Source organism: Homalodisca vitripennis, chromosome 4 (genome assembly GCF_021130785.1).
Source record: "Homalodisca vitripennis isolate AUS2020 chromosome 4, UT_GWSS_2.1, whole genome shotgun sequence".
Lineage (NCBI taxonomy): Eukaryota > Metazoa > Arthropoda > Insecta > Hemiptera > Cicadellidae > Homalodisca > Homalodisca vitripennis.
This window is the reverse complement of record NC_060210.1, coordinates 72133035-72154755: the sequence shown is the minus strand read 5'-3', so window position 1 is coordinate 72154755 and position 21721 is coordinate 72133035. Positions and strand designations below refer to the sequence as shown.

At 30.0% G+C, this 21721-nt stretch overlaps 1 protein-coding gene across 2 annotated transcripts in view; it reads right to left on the bottom strand.

Moving 5' to 3' along the window:
- Positions 1-2754: 2754 nt before the first annotated feature.
- LOC124359522 (sodium-coupled monocarboxylate transporter 1-like) overlaps positions 2755-21721 on the bottom strand; it is a 40392-nt gene continuing 21425 nt past the window's right edge. For both annotated transcript variants that reach the window (XM_046812328.1, XM_046812329.1), the window contains exons 6-15: positions 18273-18340; positions 16683-16837; positions 15396-15536; positions 13807-13915; positions 12762-12871; positions 11192-11375; positions 10755-10841; positions 10405-10577; positions 7144-7348; positions 2755-5691 (exon numbers count right to left, since the gene is read on the bottom strand). In XM_046812328.1, the coding sequence (XP_046668284.1) occupies positions 5590-5691; positions 7144-7348; positions 10405-10577; positions 10755-10841; positions 11192-11375; positions 12762-12871; positions 13807-13915; positions 15396-15536; positions 16683-16837; positions 18273-18340 (1334 nt within the window). In that variant the 3' untranslated portion in view covers positions 2755-5589. The remainder of the gene's footprint in view (positions 5692-7143; positions 7349-10404; positions 10578-10754; positions 10842-11191; positions 11376-12761; positions 12872-13806; positions 13916-15395; positions 15537-16682; positions 16838-18272; positions 18341-21721) is intronic.

The window sequence follows — 21721 nt, the reverse complement described above, 5'->3', positions numbered from 1 at the left end:
AAAAAAACCAACAAAACTTGGAAGCCACAACAAATTTCCAACAAAATGTTGAAATTTGCTTCAATTATGTCAGTGCTTCTGAAATTTCAGGTATATATCATTTCAGTGCTATTTGTTTAGAGGATAGAGTTTCAGGAACTGATTTTTGTATCAGGTTTTGCATGAATATGAGCATTTCTTGTTGGAATTAATTATATTACTGACACCAAATCTGAGTTTGCCTTGTTGCCTTAATCAAGAAAATGCAAATACACACGTCTTGGAAATCCAAGATCAATCGAAAGGAGTTTTTTCCAGCCCTTATCGGTCTAAGATATTTAATGTGCCATAGGTGAGTTTTATTTGTAGTTCCAATGAAGAATAAAATCTACACACACATAGGATTGCGAAGCGCCTTACTTTGATCAAATGGTGTCTACGTCTGGCTGTATAAAATCACTTTTGTTACTACAGTTAAATTTGTATTATTGCCTCGATCAAGAAAATATACATTTTTTTACCTACTCCGATCAAAAGGGTTGACTTCCATTCTAATATATTTCTAGTGTCTTAGCAGGGTTTGCTTTGTTCCGATGAAGAAAAATTAGTACCTACTAGGGTACATTTATGTAGGATTGAGAAGCCTACTTTGGACAAAAGGTGTCTTCTTCCAGTTTGAATTCACTTGCGGTGCCACAATAATATTTGCCTTGTTGTCCCAAATTTCAAATTTGTTGTCATCAAATTATATTTATTGGAATGTAGCTCTTGGAAACGTACTTTGGTCAGAAAGCAGCTACTTCTGGCCCTTGTAATCAACTTGCGATCAAGATATTTTTAATGCCGTAGTTGAGTTTGTCTGGTTCCAATGAAAAATATACATTACATACTTAGGGCTTAGAAGACAATTTGTCAAAATATATGTACTTCCGTTATAAGGGGGAAATCCTTTCTATGTTCATGCAACATATTAAATAGTTGTATATAAATAGGTTGTTATGCTAAAGAAGTCTTGTTTTTCAACTGTAGTCTGAGAAAGAATGGCTTGTTGTGGCATGTTAGTGTCATTCATGCGTTTTTCCTTAAGCCTCTGTAAACATACCATATCTCACCATAAAAAAACTAGTCAACCCGTTTTGAGTATGTTATTTTAACATGTTCACAATCTGATCAAGTGGTACAATTTGTGATAAAATTTAGATACTAACTTTGTATTTTCTGTCTTCATTGTAATACTAATAAAGCACTGTTCTAAGATTTAAGTATAAAGAAATCTTTCAGTCTCTTTGACAAACTTTAGCTGAAAGTGTCAACTACTGTTTAGTGTTGGTTAAATTTGGATAGTAAAACATAAATATTACTATTTTTACAGAATGCTAAAATATTTCAGGTAACATTACAGATGTTTCTCTTCATATAAACCCTACTCGGATTTCCACAAATATTTTACAAAAAGAATTAACCGAATCGGTTCATCCGTTCTCAAGATTAGTGCTTAGCAAAACATTTAGTAACTCATTTTGATTTATAAGATTTGTATTTTATGCAAAGCTTACTATTATGACCTTAGTTGTTAAATTAGCCAAATAATGTTAGGTATGGTATCTAAATGAACAAATAAAAATAGTATTAAATTCATACAAAATGTTTAATATGAAATATAACAAAATGATGTTGCTTACTTGTTATTTTGGAATAAACATTAAAGTATTTATAATATAAACCACATTAGTAAAGTTGAATGTTGGAGTTGGTAGGTTTATGTTGGTTGGAGGTTCCTACCAGTTTCATGATGGGACACATAGAAACATTCAAAGCTTCCCTAATAGTTTGAGGAATGCAAATGTATGTTCATTAGTTCATAAAAAATTCATGAGCTCCTCAACAAGCATAATAGGGTTTGTTGCCATTGACGTTTGTTACGCAGATGTAAGTTAATTATCAAACAATCAACAACTAAAAGTTGAGTAATCCTTTCAATGAATAATGAATAAATAATTGATAGGACTAAATGAAGAATCCTACAAAAGTGGATGATACTTTGATGCATACTTAATTCTAATATAATTCAACTATACATATTTTCTTATGAGTATAATTGAATAATTGGGTTTAATTGTATTTTTTTTTATATTAGCAACTAAACGCAATAAAGATTTAAATATTTATGAATTTAGAAAATGCAAGAACTGATATAAAATTTATTTATTTTCTCTCCTTTCTCATTTTAACAGTTTGGTCCATTAATTTTCTATTATGTAATGAATATGACCTTGAAGATTTAACATGATTTTGCCAATCTTTTTATGCCATATGCCTTCTCTCATAATACGAAATTAAATTAGTTATGAGTTAATCAGAAATGATCTCCCTCTACTATACTCATGTAATAAAGAGATATTTTATTATAAAAAGGTTTGGTGTTTTTTTAATAATACTCACATAAATCAATTTAATAAGGAGTGAGTGATATTTCATAAAAGAACCTGTTCATAAAAAAATATTGACTGACACTGTTGGCATTGAAATGCTATAACACTAGCTTTACTAATTTTCTATTTTGTTTTGAAATAAAGTAATAACAAATACTTAGAACTTTGAACTGTTTTATATTTTATGCTCTTTGTTTTTTCTGGACTCAATGGTTAGATTAAATATATTAGAGTTTCAACATATGACAACAAAATCCGGCAATAATTCACCTTAGCTATCTAAATTAGTTGGAATTAGTTATATTGTGTATTTTATATAAATGAATAAAGTAATAACGCTCAGTAGAATTTAGATGAAACACATTTAATATAAAATATATAAAATTTAAAAATTAATTGAAGGATCAAGAAACAGGTAAAGACCATTACATTATTTATAGTGTATGTGTATTGTTACTAGTTATAAATATATCTAGTAAACACAAATATAGAGAATCATGAAACAGTCCCTCTTCTAATATCTGTCCAGGATATGAAAATATTATCAGAAGGGGAGTTTCGGTTCTTTTCTTATTATTCTTCAAAAGATGCACAATATTATTTGGAAAACTGAACCTTTTACATATTCTCCTTACGAATAGTTTTATTTTTGTACAATTGATAATAGCACAGAGTATTGTAACAATACATTACAAAATTATGATTGATTACATTGTAGTTAAGTAATTTTTCTGCTAAAGTAAAAAGTGTATGTGGTTAATATAATAATGATAGTTCAAAATAAAATATGTTTAAAACATTTAAATTACTTACCACCTATAGTCTTCTTCATTAATTAAAAGAAATATTTTGTTGTATTGAATTTGTAGATAATGAAATATATATTTATACTAAAATATAAACAATCAATATAATGAATCAGCACAATGTGAGGGATTCCCAAGCTACTTGTTTGCTGGTCTACTTGATTATCCTAGAAAAATGTAAAGTTTGAAAACTAAAATTTGTTGGTTGATTTGTATAAGTTAAAACTTAATTGTCAATTTCATAAAAAATAACGTATAAAGTTCTTTTAAAATAAATTAACAGTATTTCAAATATATTAAAGTCTATAAGATAAATATCACAGATGAAGTCTATAAACATGACAGAACTTTGAAAATTTGATTACATCAGAAGTTTCTTCTTATGAAGTAATCATCACTTTATAAAACAAGTTAATTAATTATTTACAGAAAAAGTTGGAAATTTAGACATTTCTACAAAATGACATATTTTATTTTGATGTTTTTCTAAACTGTTATACCACAGTGCTCTATGCAAAAGTAGAACAATGAAATACAAGATTCAGCTGCCCAAAGTCAGTATGTATAAATAATAGGAGCACAGCTCGTGTATGTGTTGACTGTAGAAATTACTTTTTTTAAATAACTTATTACATCCAGTAAATTAAAATTGATCTATTATATTAAAACATACTGCAATATGAACTACTATTTAAATTTATAAAGAATGAAACACAAATCTCTGAATAACTGACTTGAAAAACAGAACTAGGTGGTTAATTGAGTGGTTCCTAGCCCACTCCCTTATATTCTGGAACAATTAATGAAAACTTACAGCACTCAAAAGCAATATTGTATAGTATATTAAAGTAATGTTTATTTTCTCTGATCCGAGACTTTCTAATTTATTAGAATTAAATTTATACAATATTTTGCAACCAACATTCTTCTCCTCCTCCAAATAGTGACCCGAATATTGTATTTGTTGGAGTATTACTGTTTCTGTTACTATTGTGATACAGAAGAATAGTTATCAGAAATACAGTAATACATTATGATCTGTTTGGTGTTTCTTTTATTACTTTAAACTAACTGCCTAAAAATGCCTTAAGTAAAATTAGTAAATAGCGTTATTAATCAATTTAAGTTTTAAAGTTTAATAACTCCTAGTATAAAGTATATTAAATTACTATTAATTACTTGTTTCCAAAATAAATATTGTTAAATGAAGAGCATTGTAATAAAATTAATTGTAATATCATAACAATTTTACCACCAGCTACTTTAATTTTTGCACTGAAAAGTCTAAAAAACTTGAAGACATATAAAATAATGGAAAACCATTACTGCATGCAACCTAGTGCAGTAAATTGAATCTGTGGAATGGGTTTGGAGAGTGGCTTTTCTTTTAAACAAATGTTACAAAAATCTATTTATTTTACATACTGTACATTCCTACATTGATGTTACAAAAGGTTTAACAAGTTGTTAAAAATTAAAATAATACAACAAGAGAACATTTTTGGGACGCAAAGTACTTAAAAAGTACGTGCAGTACATTTTTGTCTCTATTGATTATGAAATATGAAGTCCTGATATTCAAATACTTTATCCCTTAAATTTCAGGAATGAAAATTGAAAATCAGTGATTAAAATGTTTTGACCTTCTCATAAATATTATTAAATTTACAAATGACTAACAAAATGTGATAGACAAAGTAATCTATTTATTGGAAGAGTCTACAAAAAAAAAATTAATGAAAAGCAATCTTAGAAAACAATAAAAATGACAGTAGAAATTTTGATTTTGACTTAGAAAGATGGTGGGAACATTTCAAAATAGTTAATCGCAAAATTTAGATCAACTTCACTACTTGGTAATGAACTCTCAGGGAGGACATGTGCTTAAAGTAGGTACTTATTGAGAAAAGATTTAGTTACTTCTACATGAACAGTGACTACCATCTTTCTTAACTAAAATTACATACAAATATGACGTATTTAGTTCCGATATACAGCATATCATTCATATTACATATATCGACAGCAGAAGAAAATCTTTATACAACCTACTTCACACATTTACAGTACTGCTTTTAACTCATAGCGAATTTGTTTTACAAACACGTAGAGTACAACTACAACTTAAAGTAACTGAGCACTAAATACTAACACACTATATATAACTCACTACACGACAGTGAAAACTATTACTTATCACAGTTTTTGGTTTATCAAATGTATAAAATGATAAGGGCACATTCAGAGACTGAGTAATACTGTTGCTTCGTACTATTGCATTACTATACTAGGCTATGTACTATACTATAGGCTTTGTACTATTAATATATCCTGTTGTTAGTGTTTAAAATACGCTTGGTTCCATGGAGCAATCAAACCGTTTCATTGTCCATGACCAGTCCCGGATTAGGTATTCCTTTCATTTCTGTTTGTTTTTTCTTGGAGTTCAGTGTGCCTTCTGGTGCTTCTTTTGACTGAAAATAAGATACAAAATATTAAATAAGGAAGATCCTTTTCAGAAGTAATAAATCCAAATAACAGACAAAATCATAAAATACAATAAAGTACTCGGTCTTATTATATAGTGCTTACAACATTATCATGCCATCTGTATAACTGTGTTGAGTACCAAATTGTGGATAAATATTAAAAGAAAAATCGCATACATCAAAAGGGCAAGGATAGCCTTGATTGTGTTTCAATTGGAAAGAGAGGAAAGATACAAGTACTGTCCACTCTACAGGAAGTGTAATAAATAAACTATAGACCAATAGTGTGTGGTGTGTTATTGGGTCGTCCAGCATGAAGTACAGTTGGCTGAGGGCCTTGACTTATTGCTAATCATTTACTTTGTTAGTGGATGAATTTCTTCCAGAACAAACGTATAGTGAGGCACCAGTCTGACTGTGCAAGCTCTCCGACAAGTATGAGTTCCATGAGTCTTAATAACTGTTTCAGTACATTGTCTTGGGAAGTATACTACTGCACGTTAGTTATAATTAATTACGATGGACTAATTGGGTTAGACGGGGGATTACGGGATTTCTGAGAAATGGAAATATAAGCAGCATGTGTCAGGTGTTGGGTATAGTCTATTATAGATCTAATATTAAATAAGGGTCCTAATTTGCTTAATATATATTAGTTAGGTAAATTTATAAAAACAAGTAGAGGAGTGTGCCGAAATGTGACCTCTGTGGATTGTAATAATTATTTCTCTTGTGATCACCGCATGCGGGTCACTGGTGCTGCATCAAGAACGGAAATCAGTTTCACAGCTAATATTAAAGAAATCTCAAAGCGTCTCAAGAGGATATGTTTACAAAAAATTAATCTACACTGCATTTTAAGATGAACCTTCAGACATCTTGTGGCAAATTTTTAAAACCATTTTATGGATCAAACAATAATGACCCACTCTTATACTAATACACTCTATTTTTTCAATCATAATACAGAAACAGGTAATATTTGTTTATTCCTATTTCACTATTTCCTAACTTGTATAATAGTCTTCATTCTACTATTTAACAGTTGATTAAAAAATTATAATCATTATTACTTTATTTTATGGAATAAAAATGTGTAAGAAGATTCTGTCAGTCTTTTCATTGCATACATTTTTGACAGTATGGAATTGCAAATCTGAGAAAAGATTGAAAGCTGCCATCCTGAAACAATTCTCTTTAGAACTCATTATAACTAGGAACTAGGATACTTAAATTGGAAACAGATGATCTTTTGAAGGTAGCAAGTAGATGTTATGTACTATCTACTTGTGTCATAACATAATATAGTGAGTGACCAAACTCATTCAAAATAATAACATATTTCTTACTTAGATTAATTTATGTTTCACATATATGTAACCTTAAATCTATTACTTTATCAGAAAGCTATGACCATATCAAAGACTGAATGCCTACCTGAACTGGTAGGCCGACAGATTCCTTTATAGAGTTGGGTAGGCTCTGGAGCAAAGCCAGGACAGGGGGAGAGATGAGATCAGGATGGAGGCGGCATGGATCTTGAGGTTGGTACACTAGACTGGTACCCAGTCCCAGCACCAGCGTCACTACTAGGCCAATCACAGAGTACCACAGGTAGCTAATCTGATACAGCACAAACACTCTGCAACAAGCCACACTTCATTATATTATATACTTTTCTTAACAAGAAGTTCCCAATCTTGTTAAAGTACTATCTTTATTTGCCTGAAAGTACAAAAGATTATAAAAAGCATATCATTGTTAAGCGTTATAAGAAATGGGATATAATATTTTTAAACTAGTATCTACTAATCCCTCTTTTGCAGATGAGAAAAAATAGTAAATAAAAAAATTGTTAAATAAAAAATAACACATGTAATGCTGGACAATACAAAAATAACATGTTATACTATAGAAGTTTTACAGCAGGAAGTTAATTTGGAACTCAAAACAAAATCAATGGCAGGTGCACAAAAATCTTAAAGCAATGCTCAATACCAAAGGAAATATATTTGAATCCTAAAAATGAAAGGAACAAGCTAGATCTAAAAATGCCAGCAAAGCAATGGGAGGTGCTTCAAATAGTTCATAGCAATAATGTCCTGTATTCCTTAAAGAAAACCAGACCAAAAAATTGAGGAAAGGCAATAACAAAGACTAGATTGAAGAAGAACTGGATATATCTTCAATCAAATATAAAACCATGCAAATTTATTTGGACACTCATCTAACATCTAAGAAGATGGTGAAAGCTCTTGAGAAATATCAAAGACTCAAGATGACCAGATATAGGAGAGTCCATTTAGGAGGTAGTGACTTAAGATACATTATAAGTGAATATTTCCCTTGATTTTGTGGTCCTTATATCTAATGGGGTTGACATACTGAACAATGAGGCAAATAAATATTTTTAGAAAAATCACAAAAAAATAAGTTCCTAGACGAAGCCTTGCTTGATGTAGGTCATAGAAAGCAAACACAGCGATACCAAGGCATCTCACTAGGAAGATAATACCAAGATCCTTGGTATGATTAGTAATATGAACAAGAAGCAAAACATTTAGGACTGGAAAGTCAACAGCATTAAAGAGAGTCCTCAGCTTTGTATGTTTAATGATGACCTTACATGAGAAGCCAACAAAGCAGCAAGATTTGAAGCATATATAGGTGTTAGAGAGTTATATATACTCCTGATGGCAAGACACCTGTTAACTTAGCAACACCTACAATTTGATGCCTACATATACCATTAAGTGTAGGACCACTGTGATACCAATCCTAGAGGTAAATCTGAATTACCTTTCTGCTAACACATTACTTAAAATTACCAAATTATGGGAATACCTCACTCTAATTAGAGAAGAGCAGGAAGGAAGTAATTGACATTATGTTCCCAATAGAAAGCCTCTTCTCATCAATTAGAGGATGGCATGTCTCAGATATAAAAACATTTTTTTATCATAACCACATAATGTCTCTCATAGGTAATTGTTTCTCTAGCTGATATGATAGTTTTAGGAATCTTTGTAAAACTTATTGGCTAGAGCACGAGGAACAGTTATCTCGTAGAGATTTTAATAGAGCAAGAGCAATTGCTGATATTTGTCAGGCAATTACCTTCTTTCAAGATGACCTGACTGCTATCATAATATCCACATGAGTGGTGGATGAAACTTCAATAGAAATCAAGGGATAATTGAAAAAGAAGTGGTTTAGATAATTATAATCAATGCAGAATAAGTTTCCCTCTACTACTATGTTGCTATCTTGCTTCCATCAGATCAATCACGTAAAATGCTTGGCTTACCTTCTGCAGGGATATTGCTTTGACAGTACGAGAAAAATTCAATGCTCTCCTTAAATATGATTCTCAGGTTGCTCTTCAGTGATGTTTCTAAAATTCAATGGTGAACAGGTTCACCTTATTCAAATTTCCTGCTGAGAATGTCATTTATTTACCCAGCCCAAATATTTACCCAAATATTTCAGGGATCACTTCAAGGTATCAACACAAGAATCAATAGAATGCCTGAAAATGCTTAGTTTTCTGTTTTTTGTCCATATGTTGTTTTGACAGTCTTATTTTTCTTAAAAGAAAATTGAGAGAGCATATCAAAATTTGATACATGCATCATTATATGATATACAACAACAAAATCCCTTTACACCCTTTAATGACAGTAATTTAAAATCTTAGATGTTGAATTTTATGAAACCGGAAAATTTTTACTAATACAATTGTTTTTATAGAAGTAGCAAATATCTATTACCAAAAAATGCTGTAATAGAAATTGATTATATATTAATAGGGTTTATGAAAATTCAATGAGATAGACCAGAAATATCAAGGGTTTATTTGATCAGCTCAGTACTACATTCACCTTTTTGTATAAACCTAGTAACGTTTGTGACACAGGTTGAACATTACAATTTGGTATATCAGTCATTATCAGATGTTTTTCATTAACGATGAATGCATCACATTGTGCTTGGTTTCAAGTTGTCAAATGGTGTTACAGATGTGTTACACATGGACTGGCCTTTTCATGAAGCATTTAAGCATTAGTCTTGTGAAATGATTTTTGACTGCTGTTATAGTGGCAATAAAAAAAATAACAATGAACTTTGTTAAGTAGTTACAAGCATATTTTCAGTTTAAAACAAGTTTTAACGCTGCTTAAATATTTGAATTAATGGAGGGAAGGAGATTTATAATACCTACCCAAAACTCTCTCTGGGTATATAAATATAATAAAGGTGCTTCAGATTCAAAATGCTATTGTTTTGATGGAAAATAAAATTCTATTGAAACTCTTTTTGGATGGAATGTTCTTTATTTCTGTACGTTAATAACAAAATCCACAAGCCAGATTTAAAATTAGAGCTCAGTGTTCTAATAAATTGTGTGTTGTGGCCTCTCTCCGTGTTATTGAACTACAAATGATAAACAACCTGTGATTTGCAAGCATGTTTTTGAATTGCAAGTGATCTTCCTATAAATACTACAACCTTATTTTGAGGCAGGAATAGCATAAAGAAATCTCAAGATAAAAGTATGTGTTAGTTTTAAGTCAGCAAGACATTAGAACTTTTTGTCCATAAACAAAATATACCATATGCAGCAAGTAATATCAAATAATTTAAATATCAAATTAATTACTTGTTACCTACTGAATGCATGTGATGCAGAAAACTTACTCATCAGAACTGAATGATGGGGAAGGAAGTGTGTAGTTAATGCTGCAGTTACAGCTCTCTAGTGATGTTGGCTTGGGTTCAGCTGACATAAAACCTCTTGTTTGGGCGATCTGAGTGCCGACACCTATCCACACCACCAGAGCCATAGCAACCGAGGAGCCCACCAGTGCCCCCTATGGACATAGTTACCATTGTTGATTTTACTGTACTGTACAATAATATAAGTTACCAATAAGTCACCAATAGCATTACCACATTGCACCAAATTAGTTTATAAGTATAATAATGTTTATATTAGGATTTTTAATATAAATACACTTTTAAATTAATAACGCTTGTATTGTCATTACCCTTGAGTTGGCCCAGGGGAAGAACATTCCCAAAGAGAACAGGCCCAGCATTATTCCTCCAGCCATTCCATTGAAGCTCAATGCTACCTATCACATACATTGGAAAATATTTAAAACAAATTGTTATAGCCTATACTAATACTACTAGAGTCTGAAAATTGATAGTTAACTAATAAAAAATAATTATAGTCAAAGTGTTTTGTTGTTAGCAATTTTATTATGATAGAAACAAATTATTAAACAAAGATAGACAATATTAAATTTATTTATTCACCATCTCAACAAATGTCTCAAGTTAAAACAAATTTTAATTAGAAACTTGGATAGTGACAAGCAATGCTATTTGTGTGAGTTAACATTGAAAATTATAGTAAACGGAGCCTCAAAAAATATTCTGTACAGAGCCTCAATCTGCCAGTTAATTCTTTGGTCAGTACCTGTAGTAGACTGCCAAGCTGCTCCACCACGAAGACAAGCAGGAAGCTGAGGACACCAAAACCAGCTGATATCCACTTGGAGAGTGAGGCACCCTTGTTTTCCTCAGGCTTGTAGTCAAATACACCGTGCAGGAAATCTTGGATAGTGACAGCAGCCAGGGAGTTAACAGCTGATGCAACTGTCCTGAACATTCCAAATCATTCATTGTTAAAGGCATAATAAAGTAAAAAACTAGTGGCTAATAATTATATCTGAACCCAGTAATGTGTGGACCTGTAGGTTTTAAAAATCATTATGCTGAAGGAAAGTCCAAGAATTAGAGTCTAAAACCTGTTTGCAATGAAGTTTAGTGATAATTTAATAGATATTACCCTCACCTAAGCATAATTTAATGTCTGTAAGCAGTCAGCAATAAATATTATAAACGTCAAATTGTATAATATCTTTGCATTCTGTATTTTAATATTTATTAATAATAATGGATAATTAGAAAGAATAGCAGGATTTCAAACATTTGAAATTGGCACATTACAAAAAATAGAACACTATTTTTAAAAGACTGAAATATACTCTTTTGCAAGTTGTCAAAAATAATGGGCAGACACTTTTGGTCTCAAATATTGTTTCTTGTCTCGAAGTCAAAATGTGTATTTAAATTTTATATACTGAGGGTTCTTTGACTGTTCCAACTTGTTTAGGTATCTTAGCTATTTTTTTTATGTGTAGGTGTTTCTATAAAAGATACATGAATATTATATACCCCCACCAGATACATAACATCTTCCAAAGTTCTGCATTTGTTCTTCCAAATATTTTTGTATTACTTCCTCTGTTCCTTCTGAATCACACCTCTTGGTGTTATCTTTTTAATCAAGTTCAGAGGTTTTCAGAAACTAAATATGAAGCAGTCATAATGATTATGGAAGTAGATATGCTTAGTTTTACTAAAGTACTTCTATAGATTGGTAGTAATTCCAAGTATTAAAAAACTGTAGTTGGAGTATAATATGTCCTTGTAATAAGAAATATATGAGCGGGACACTCAGGCCACTAAATATGAGAGTTAAAGAACATTAAGATAATTAGAGACAATGTTAAGCGATGTTAGGTAGTGGATAACAAGTAGACTCATAACAAATAAAACAACATGTTTACCCTCCTCAATACGTTTCTGGCTTACTTGAATAATTCTTGAGGAAACTTGAAACTGAAACCAGGATGAAAACATTCATTATAAAAGAAGATGGGGTGTAAGCTGTAATGTAATAATTTTAGACTTAAAACTAAAAAAGTGATTAATAATTTTTTCCCCTTTAATAGCTTAGGCTTAAAGTAGTAATATATCTTTCTCTGAGTAGTTTACCTTTTTAAGAAATTCACTGTGATTATAATGGTGCTTGTGAGGTGCAGGATTAATAAATTATATTAGATTATTTATTATTTCTAAAATATGATTTGAATAACTAAATTAAATAAGAGGGTATTGCAATTTAGTAACATGTTTTCCCGATCAAAAGTCATGTTCTTGTGTACTTAAATTTAATGAAGAGTCAACTCAGAAACACATACCCTAATGATGCAGCAAATATTCCAGCAACAAACAAGCCCGGGATACCCTGTAGGTGTCCTAGAGTGTTCATAACAAACAATGGCAGTAGCTGGTCAGACGCAGAAATCACCTAAACAAGACAAATCCACTGTTCATGAAAACTTGTTTGTTAATATTGGTTTGTGTACAACCAATCTCATACATTTTTATTTAGACTGTATTATTCCTCAATTTACAATCAAAAAAAGTTTATTTGTTGAGGATAGTGTATTGCTATAATCATATATAGCAACTTCTCAAATTACTACTATCACAAATGAAATCAAGATAAAATAACTTTAGAGCAGCTGAGTTTTCTACATAACGTATCTATGGTAAGAAGGATTGATTCAATGTGAATGTTGCGTTTAGATCCAGTTCACCTTCCTCTAAAAACACCTAAAAATCTAGATTACACTATTTACTATAGTCTAGGTGTCTGATGTCAAAACGATGCAAAGAGCTTGTTTTGAGCTTTTTCGTTGGCGACTCTTTTTTGGATCTCTTCAGACAAAAGTGAATCCAGATTCCAGAAGTCAAGTCTGTGATAGCATCAGATTTCATACACTGCAATAAGACGAAGGTGAACTTGGAGTTATACTCAATATTCACATTGAATCACACTTAACACCATAGCTACAATTCAAATTTCAAGTTGTGTTATTATTGACTAGGATTATTAATGTAAAATGTTTTTAAAAATGTATCATTAAATATAATAAAAATTACAAGTTACATATATTGTTTTCAAAGTAAGCAATATGGTTATATTAGTAATAAGACTATAATTGTACAAATTCCTATTTTTAAACTTTGTGATGAGGTACATCACATCAACTCTAAGATTATATATATTGCAAATTAAGATCACTACTTCATTTGATATTAGAGAATTAGTAAGAGTTTGTACATCGTAAGATATTTCGTGGGTTAGTATCCACTAAAGGCCGACAAAGACAAAGGCCGTACTGGTCGGATTAGCATTAATTTAGATGACCTAAAAATAATATTAAAAAAATACTATACCCTATTTGAAAGTGGATCACAGTCTTTGTATTCTGCGTACATGATCATGCCAGTGTAGAAGTTGATACTGAACACTACTATCAGTGAGATACTGCTCACCCACAAAGCCCTGCAACAGAACGATTGCCTTCAGAATTTGGATTGTTTAAATATATCATATTGTGTTGTCTGGAACATTGCAGTCGAGGGTATAGAATGCCCCCAGCTCAGTGGGGTGGGACGGCCCCCCTGCACATGATAAGAATACATTAATAAGAATGAGTTGACATTAAATTAAATTTAATACTGCTGATATACAATTTACAGTATCAATACTACACTGAACAATTTATATAATTTAATACTTGATTTCTACTGCAAAAACATAATAAAAAAGAGACTTCATGACATTGAATTATCTTGTGTATTTAAAGTAAAGGTTGTGTGTATGTTATAAAGATGACTGCATTGCTTAAAACAGATTAATTTTGTTTACCATATCAGTAATGTTAGTTATTGTTTATGCCACTGATCCAAAATAGGATAATGTATTGTAATAGTGTACCAAAATTCAATTTAAGGTACAAGTGAAAATATTCAATTTAAAAGTTGAAAATTATGAAAAGCGATGTTTAAGGCCCTATCTATAGTCTGTACTTCATTCAGTGGTGATTACTACAGAGATCACATGAGTTATTTCCATGAAATTCGGCAGGTAAATATATCTTGTACATGTGTCCAAACTGTGCATTTTTTATTTATTTAAATGTTTTTTCTAAACAGAATTTGAATTTTTTATTAATGTTAAGTTATTACACTCTTAAAAAGAAAAATAAACCAAATAACATTGATCAACATTTTCATTATGAAAAGTTAATTATTTTGAAAAGAAAAAATGTCATTTCTACAAAGATAGATATTCGAAGACATTACGTTTTTGCTGAAATTCTGCAAGAAGGCTTTCACTAAAAGCATAATTTTCTGTTTAGTATATCATACACATTTTTAAAAGGGCTATATTTTTTATTAACTATGTCAATCCACACAAATACACACTGTAAAAGTGAAATATCCTTATCTTTAACAATTCTTTATTGGGTCTAGTTTGGAAAATTTCCCAAAATGAATAATCTTAAGTATGTATACTTGATTTATTTTAGAGGGACAAAAAGGTGCGTTTCTACTTTTCTGGTCTTCAGAGAAATGCTGTAAACATAAAATTACAAAATAAATAATAGAATCCAAGATTGCTGACCCAAGGGTCATATCTCTCATATTCTCATCCAATGAAAAATAGGTATATCAGTTTCAATAGATTACTAACACTTAAGGTCCCTTGTGTTATGAATATTCCAGAATTTATTGTGAACTAACAATTCAATATGAAATTATGAAAATATAATTTGATAATATCATAACATAAATAAAAAAAAAATTAATTAGTTGTAATATAAATAAATATAAATTTCTTTGGGAAAGTGGAGTATATATGTAGAAATATGATTTAAAACTAATATCTGACTAAGACTTGCTACCAAATACAATGACTGAGACTAGTAATTAATTTTTTTTTAAATGACATAAACCTAAAAACAAATAGTATCACTTACTTCCTAGCTTGCGAGATGGATTCAACTGAGAGATATTTCTGGATGGATGCCTGATTGGAGCAGAACATTGTGGTCCAATATACAGTGCCTCCAATCACCACAGACCACACACTGTGTCGCACTGTTGGATTCGGGTTCAGTCTAGAAAGATGGAATCAATTAAATTACAAGTATTACTTCAAGAATGTCCTTATGTGACTCTTTTGTAGATAGAAAACCCTTGATCACAGAAAAGAGGAAATAGAGAAGTCTCATTGCATCAACTTTTCATGGCTCTATCTGACAGCCAGGCCTAGTACTACCATTGACAGGACATTGTGTACTGAGGAACCTAAAAGGTATTCCGAGCTGCCTCTGGAGTTACAGGATTTTCAGTATAGGTGGGAGTGGAACCATCTGCTTAGTTTCCATAGTAAATCCTCCATGAGAAGAGGTAATATACGCTATTACAATACAATGAAATGTAAATGACAATATTGGTATTTTTATGTTCGTAGTGTAGATCTACAATAGCAAGTATAAGCCAGCCAAAATTAAACCTTACCAGTGTTTTGGATTGTTTTAATCTTGATTGTACCCCATGTTATCTTACCTCTGAATAATCTACAAACACTAAACCAATAACAATTTTTTATTTATTTATTTCGAACCTCCTTCTGATTAACATAACTGCCAGAAAATTCTTCATAAACAAAATAGCTTTCAATTATACTTTTGTTTATGTGTTACACCTCAAATTAATGCTATGTTTTAATTTTTAACAATTATTATTTATTGTTTTCATTGTTATCTGTTGTTTGTTATTGCTATTATTAATTTATTATTATTTATTTTAGCATTAAGTTTTAATTAATACTATATTTTGACAAATGTTTAATTGTATATTTATTTGCATTTCTCTATAGAGATGGTGTTCTTGACTGTTGATCTAATAGCACATTATTGTAAACCTGACTTTGTCAATGCATACCTATAATATATGTGGGACAACAATAAATGATTCTTGATTCTTGAAATGACACAATCCCGATCAATATACATTTTTCAACAATAGAAACCATAAATTTGTTGGGTTAATGAAGTACTATATTGTAGGTATTTTACAAAATGGAAAGGCCAATCTCTTAACTTATTATATTCAAAAGCTATATGTGGGAGAATGAAATTAATAAAAATCGCCTAAAATGCTCAGATCTCTCAACCACCAGTTCTAATCAGTATAATGCACACAAGTTAAGAAATGAACAATATTTGTATGAAGTGTATAACATAAATAAATAAACTTACTGAAATATTTCAATTCTGCCGGACTCATAGTTGACGTTGACAAGATGGCTGAATCCTCCGACCAACCCCTGGCCCAGTATGATGATGACTACTATGGACAGGATTAGAACTGCAGCTTGGAAAGTGTCTGTCATTATAACAGCTTTCATCCCCCCCTGAGTGAAATGCAAAACTATAAAAACTTTTCCAACAGTTGTGTCTATTTAATGTTTACTATTATGATTAAAATTGTGAAATATGATTTTATAAATTATAAAAATAAATTTTAAATATTGACAGTAAATTAATTTGAACAACCAATTTTAGTCCTTCTTTACTTTTAAGTTTACTAAAAATAAAACTATCATGCTTTAAAATACTACAAAACAATCATGAACATATTGTTTGAATGTTATGCACAGTAAACAATATAGATTATAACAATAATGTTTGTTGATGAGGATAGGAGATTTCAAAGAATAGAAGGATTACAGATATATTCCTTCATGCATGAATAGTGTAAAAACTGTAATAAAATGTCTTCATTTACATAACAACATTGTGTTTTGCTGCATCTAAACTACCATAAAATATTCTAGGAATTATCATTGGATAAAATGTCTCTGGGCAACTATGTAGTTTTATACAATTTTTTACAAAATAAAAATTAGATGTTCTTTTTAAATACGAGTATAAATGATATGAATATGTGGCTTGTGCCAATTTTTATATTCAGTGAACTGTGTTAATCCGTGTACAATCAAGATTACTGTAGAGCCTTTAAAAGAATGGGATTTTATACAAAAACAGAGTTTATAGGTTAAACCACAACGTTTAGAGATTAAAACTTAAAAACTATAAAGTCTTAAAAAAATATCATTTGTAGGTACTTATAAATTAGACTTACATGGTGGATTCTACAAAAATCAATACATTTAAACTATCTATATTAAGGTTTAAAAACAATTGAACAACAAATAAAACTCAATATTTTATATCTTTTGAACAAAATATGTTAGGGATATGTCGCTTGTATGGCTTTTTAATTAGGTACCCATTAAAAAAGTTTATATTTATTTTATATTCAACACAATTTTCATTTATGAATACAGAAAAAAATGTAAGTGATTTTTAAAGACTAGTTTCTTAAGTAAAACTTTCTTTTTCTTCGCTGAAAACTCCTAATATAAATTTTTAAATTGAAAGGTATATATCTACGTATTTACTAAGATACAAAATATATTATCAGTCTATTAAACTAAATCTAAATGAATTCTCTCTCTCTCTCTCTCTCTCTCTCTCTCTCTCTCTCTCTCTCTCTCTCTCTCTCTCTCTCTCTCTCTCTCTCTCTCACACACACACACACACACACACACACACACACACCCCAATATATACAGTAGCATTTTTTCTAATGCTACAGGGTTTCATATGAGAAAAATAATAGTACTAGTTCAGAATGTTTTATTTCATTATTTTGTAAAATTTATTCGTGAAAAATTTCCATAAAACTTTTATCTGTTAGTCTGTTCATTTAAGAGCATAATATTCTTTCTGTATACATCTAATATTAAATGTTTTATGATTTCAAAAGTAATACACTATATGTACCTGAGAAGCATAAAAAATGCAGACAACATACACCAGAGTGACCGCAATATAGGTGTTTAATCCAGTAACTGGAACATAACATGCAACATTTTTACCATTAATGTATGAGTTAATGTGACTTAATTGAGGACATTCATTCATTAGTTATTGTGTTAATATATCTTTATGCTCTTATTATATGAAACAATCTTATTATGAATTCGATAATGATTTTGATATCTTTATTTAAAATTCATTAAATTGAATGATTCTAAAGATTTTAATTCTTAATAGCATATTTGAAGTTTAGAAACAAGATATATTTGAAGATGCATATTAATAAGTAAATCAAATATTTAGATAAGCAACAATATTCAAAAATGCTATTTTAGTCAAAGAAATAATAAACATCACAGAATTACAACTATTGGTTTATTGTCAGATTTGTTTACAACAGTATAAAAATACAAGTTAACCTAAAATCAAAGACGTAGCCAGTAATGAGATCCGAGGGGTCCAGACCTCCCAAAACTTTCAAATTTTGAATTAATTTTTTGCAAACAGTTATCACTACGGAAATAATTCAGTATTGGTATAATAGCTCTTACTTTAACTTTATTACCAAATGAGTTTAAACTCATTTTACTATGCAGCCTCTTAAAGCCAGACTTCTGTTTATTATGACTTTCTTTACAAGCTCTGTTTGCGTTACCTTAATATTCACTTATAAATGAGTATTAAGTGGGTATTAAGTGCTTTTAATACAGTGTTAGTGAACAGTGTACAGTTTTCTGTAATGAAGGGATGTAATGATAAATATATTGATTGCTTTTCATCATGCAAGGAAAACAAGTTGTAAATAATTTAGTGACTCAACTATGCCACAACTAACTATTGACCATATACCAACAACATCATATGTCCACTGTGCTAGCAATACATTAAATTTTGAACAACAGGAGCATTAAGAACTGCCTCGGAACAGTTAGAAACAATTTATATTCAAGTAATATATTAAAACAAACACAGATTTATATACTGCAGAGTCTATAAAAATAACATTACTATGTTTATGTGAAACTAGATTCATTGAAAGGGGTAATGTTGTCATGGTTTTTGTTGAGTCTATTGAAACCATTGTTTAAAGTCTGTTTTAACTATCTCAGAGTGATTGATCAGATCAAACAGTTTGCTAGCAAGGCAAGTTCTCTTTTACCTACAATTGAAAAAATACTCTTTTATAAACTCTCTTTTTTTAAACATTTTATGAGCTACACTACATTATTGCCAAAATATTTAGAGTCCAGAGGTAGACTTAGTTTCTGCAATAGGCTATGCCAAAGCTATTGCTGAAATGCTATAAAAACCTTGAAAAGATTAACTGAAGGATTACTCAATTATTTCTGTCTGCCCAAGAATAATACAAGACTACTTTTGGTGACCTAGAACTTCCAAGAATAATGAACAGTCAGACAACAACAAGAGACAACTATCCACATCAGAATGTGGAAGAATACTTTTGACGAATTATTTTCATCCTTGCTTTGGATGACATTTTGAATAACCTTAATAGCAGATTTGAACACAATAGCGATGTTATTACATCTTTTGAATCCCTCAAACACAATCATGCTTCTTCTAGCCTCGTTGATAAAATAGATTGACTCTATCAATTTACTTTGTACATGAGACATCTTCCTCAGTTGTTAAAGTTAAAGTTGTTAACATATCTTATGTGGTTCCAAGAATGGAAAACTGAGAAATTTGTTTTAAAACGTCCAAAAATTACTGAGTGTCTCGACAGGTGTGACAAACAGTTATGCCCATATATATTTTGTTTGATGATATTGTTAGGGGCACTTCCTGTGTTGACATGTACTACTAAAAGATCATTATCAACATTGAAACGGGTTAAGAACATTTTAATGGTCAAAATGGGAAATGAGCGGTTGTCTGCACTTGCCTTACTCTCTGTCCACCACAGAAAAATATCAGTTTCCCCACAGCAAGTACTAAGTACCATTGCTCAGACATCAAGAAACATTTTACTTTTCCTCTTTTATATAATTACTTAATGTGCATTCATATAATACTGTATGTACTGTGTTTTGCAGACAATAAAAGCATCTTTCTTGTAATAACATTACTACATAAGTCTAACCAGAATCAATTATTAATTCTGCACAGCCTACTAAAAGAAATGCCTCTACAATAATTATGAACATCAATTGTCGATACAACTTATTCAAAGAAGTAAAAACTTTGTGGAAAATTCACTATTTTGCTTCTTAAATTTAAATTTAAAAAAAATTCAAACGTTTCCAGGTGAGGCCGCCGAACTTTGTCTTGACGCCCCCCCCTCCAAATCTGTTCCTGACTACATCATTGCCTAAAACCAATATTCATTACTCTTTCAATAGCAATAATGACATTTAGATAATATAATTTGTACAAATTGCTTACCAAATGTAAAAGCTGTATATAAGTAAAAAAAGAAGAAAAACACTTTAAATTCCTAATTTTTAGATTTCAATATTTATTTATTTCTTTTAATTCCCCAATCCAACTCATATATTTTAAATATAGCACCAGTGAAATAAAAATTGAATGTAATGGATTACTGCCAGTTGAATTAACAATATGATTATGTAACATTATCTTCTTGGAGAAATCTTTTGAAAGACGGATAATTTAAAGGATATTTTTAAACTAAAAACTGATACAGTAAGATATATTCTGAATTAAATGAATTCTTTATAAATGCTAATTTGTTTGATTGTAGTGGAAAAATTTTTTCATTTACTAATTACAATTTTTAAACTCATTATTCTAAAGGGCTTGTGTGACGATGACTGCAAGAATGGATTACAATATTATAAATATGACTAGATTCAACATGATTGCTAAATATGCAAATTTATTGATGGACTTAAAATTTCTGAAATAATATCTGAAGATTAACTTGAACATTTAACTGTGTTTAACATGAACATGTGAACATTGTATTTAATAAATATTCACTTTCCTTTCTTAACTATGTATGCATTTATTATTTATAAGAACAGAATTATATTAAAATAGTGTTCAATATAAAAAGAATGAAGATAATGTGGTATTTCACATTAAAGATTATGTATTGCTTAATTTGGTAGTTACTATGTTTTTTTAAAGCACAAGTGAGAACTACAGGAACATGTTAAGTAAAATTTTAAATTTTTCCTTGACAAAGAAGCATTTTTAAATTAAGTGAAACAATACATTTTGATTAATGACCCTATTAATAAAATTGTCAAACATTTACACTTTCTAATTGGGTAAATATTACTTTAGCATTATTGTCCTTTTTAACTTTTTGCTATCAGATTCTGGAAAGAAATACTTTTCATTTTAGGGCTCTGTTTACCTGGACTTTGGTCTTTTCCAAAAACAAAAGCATTTTTATTACATTAAAGACTCATCTATGGTTTTTT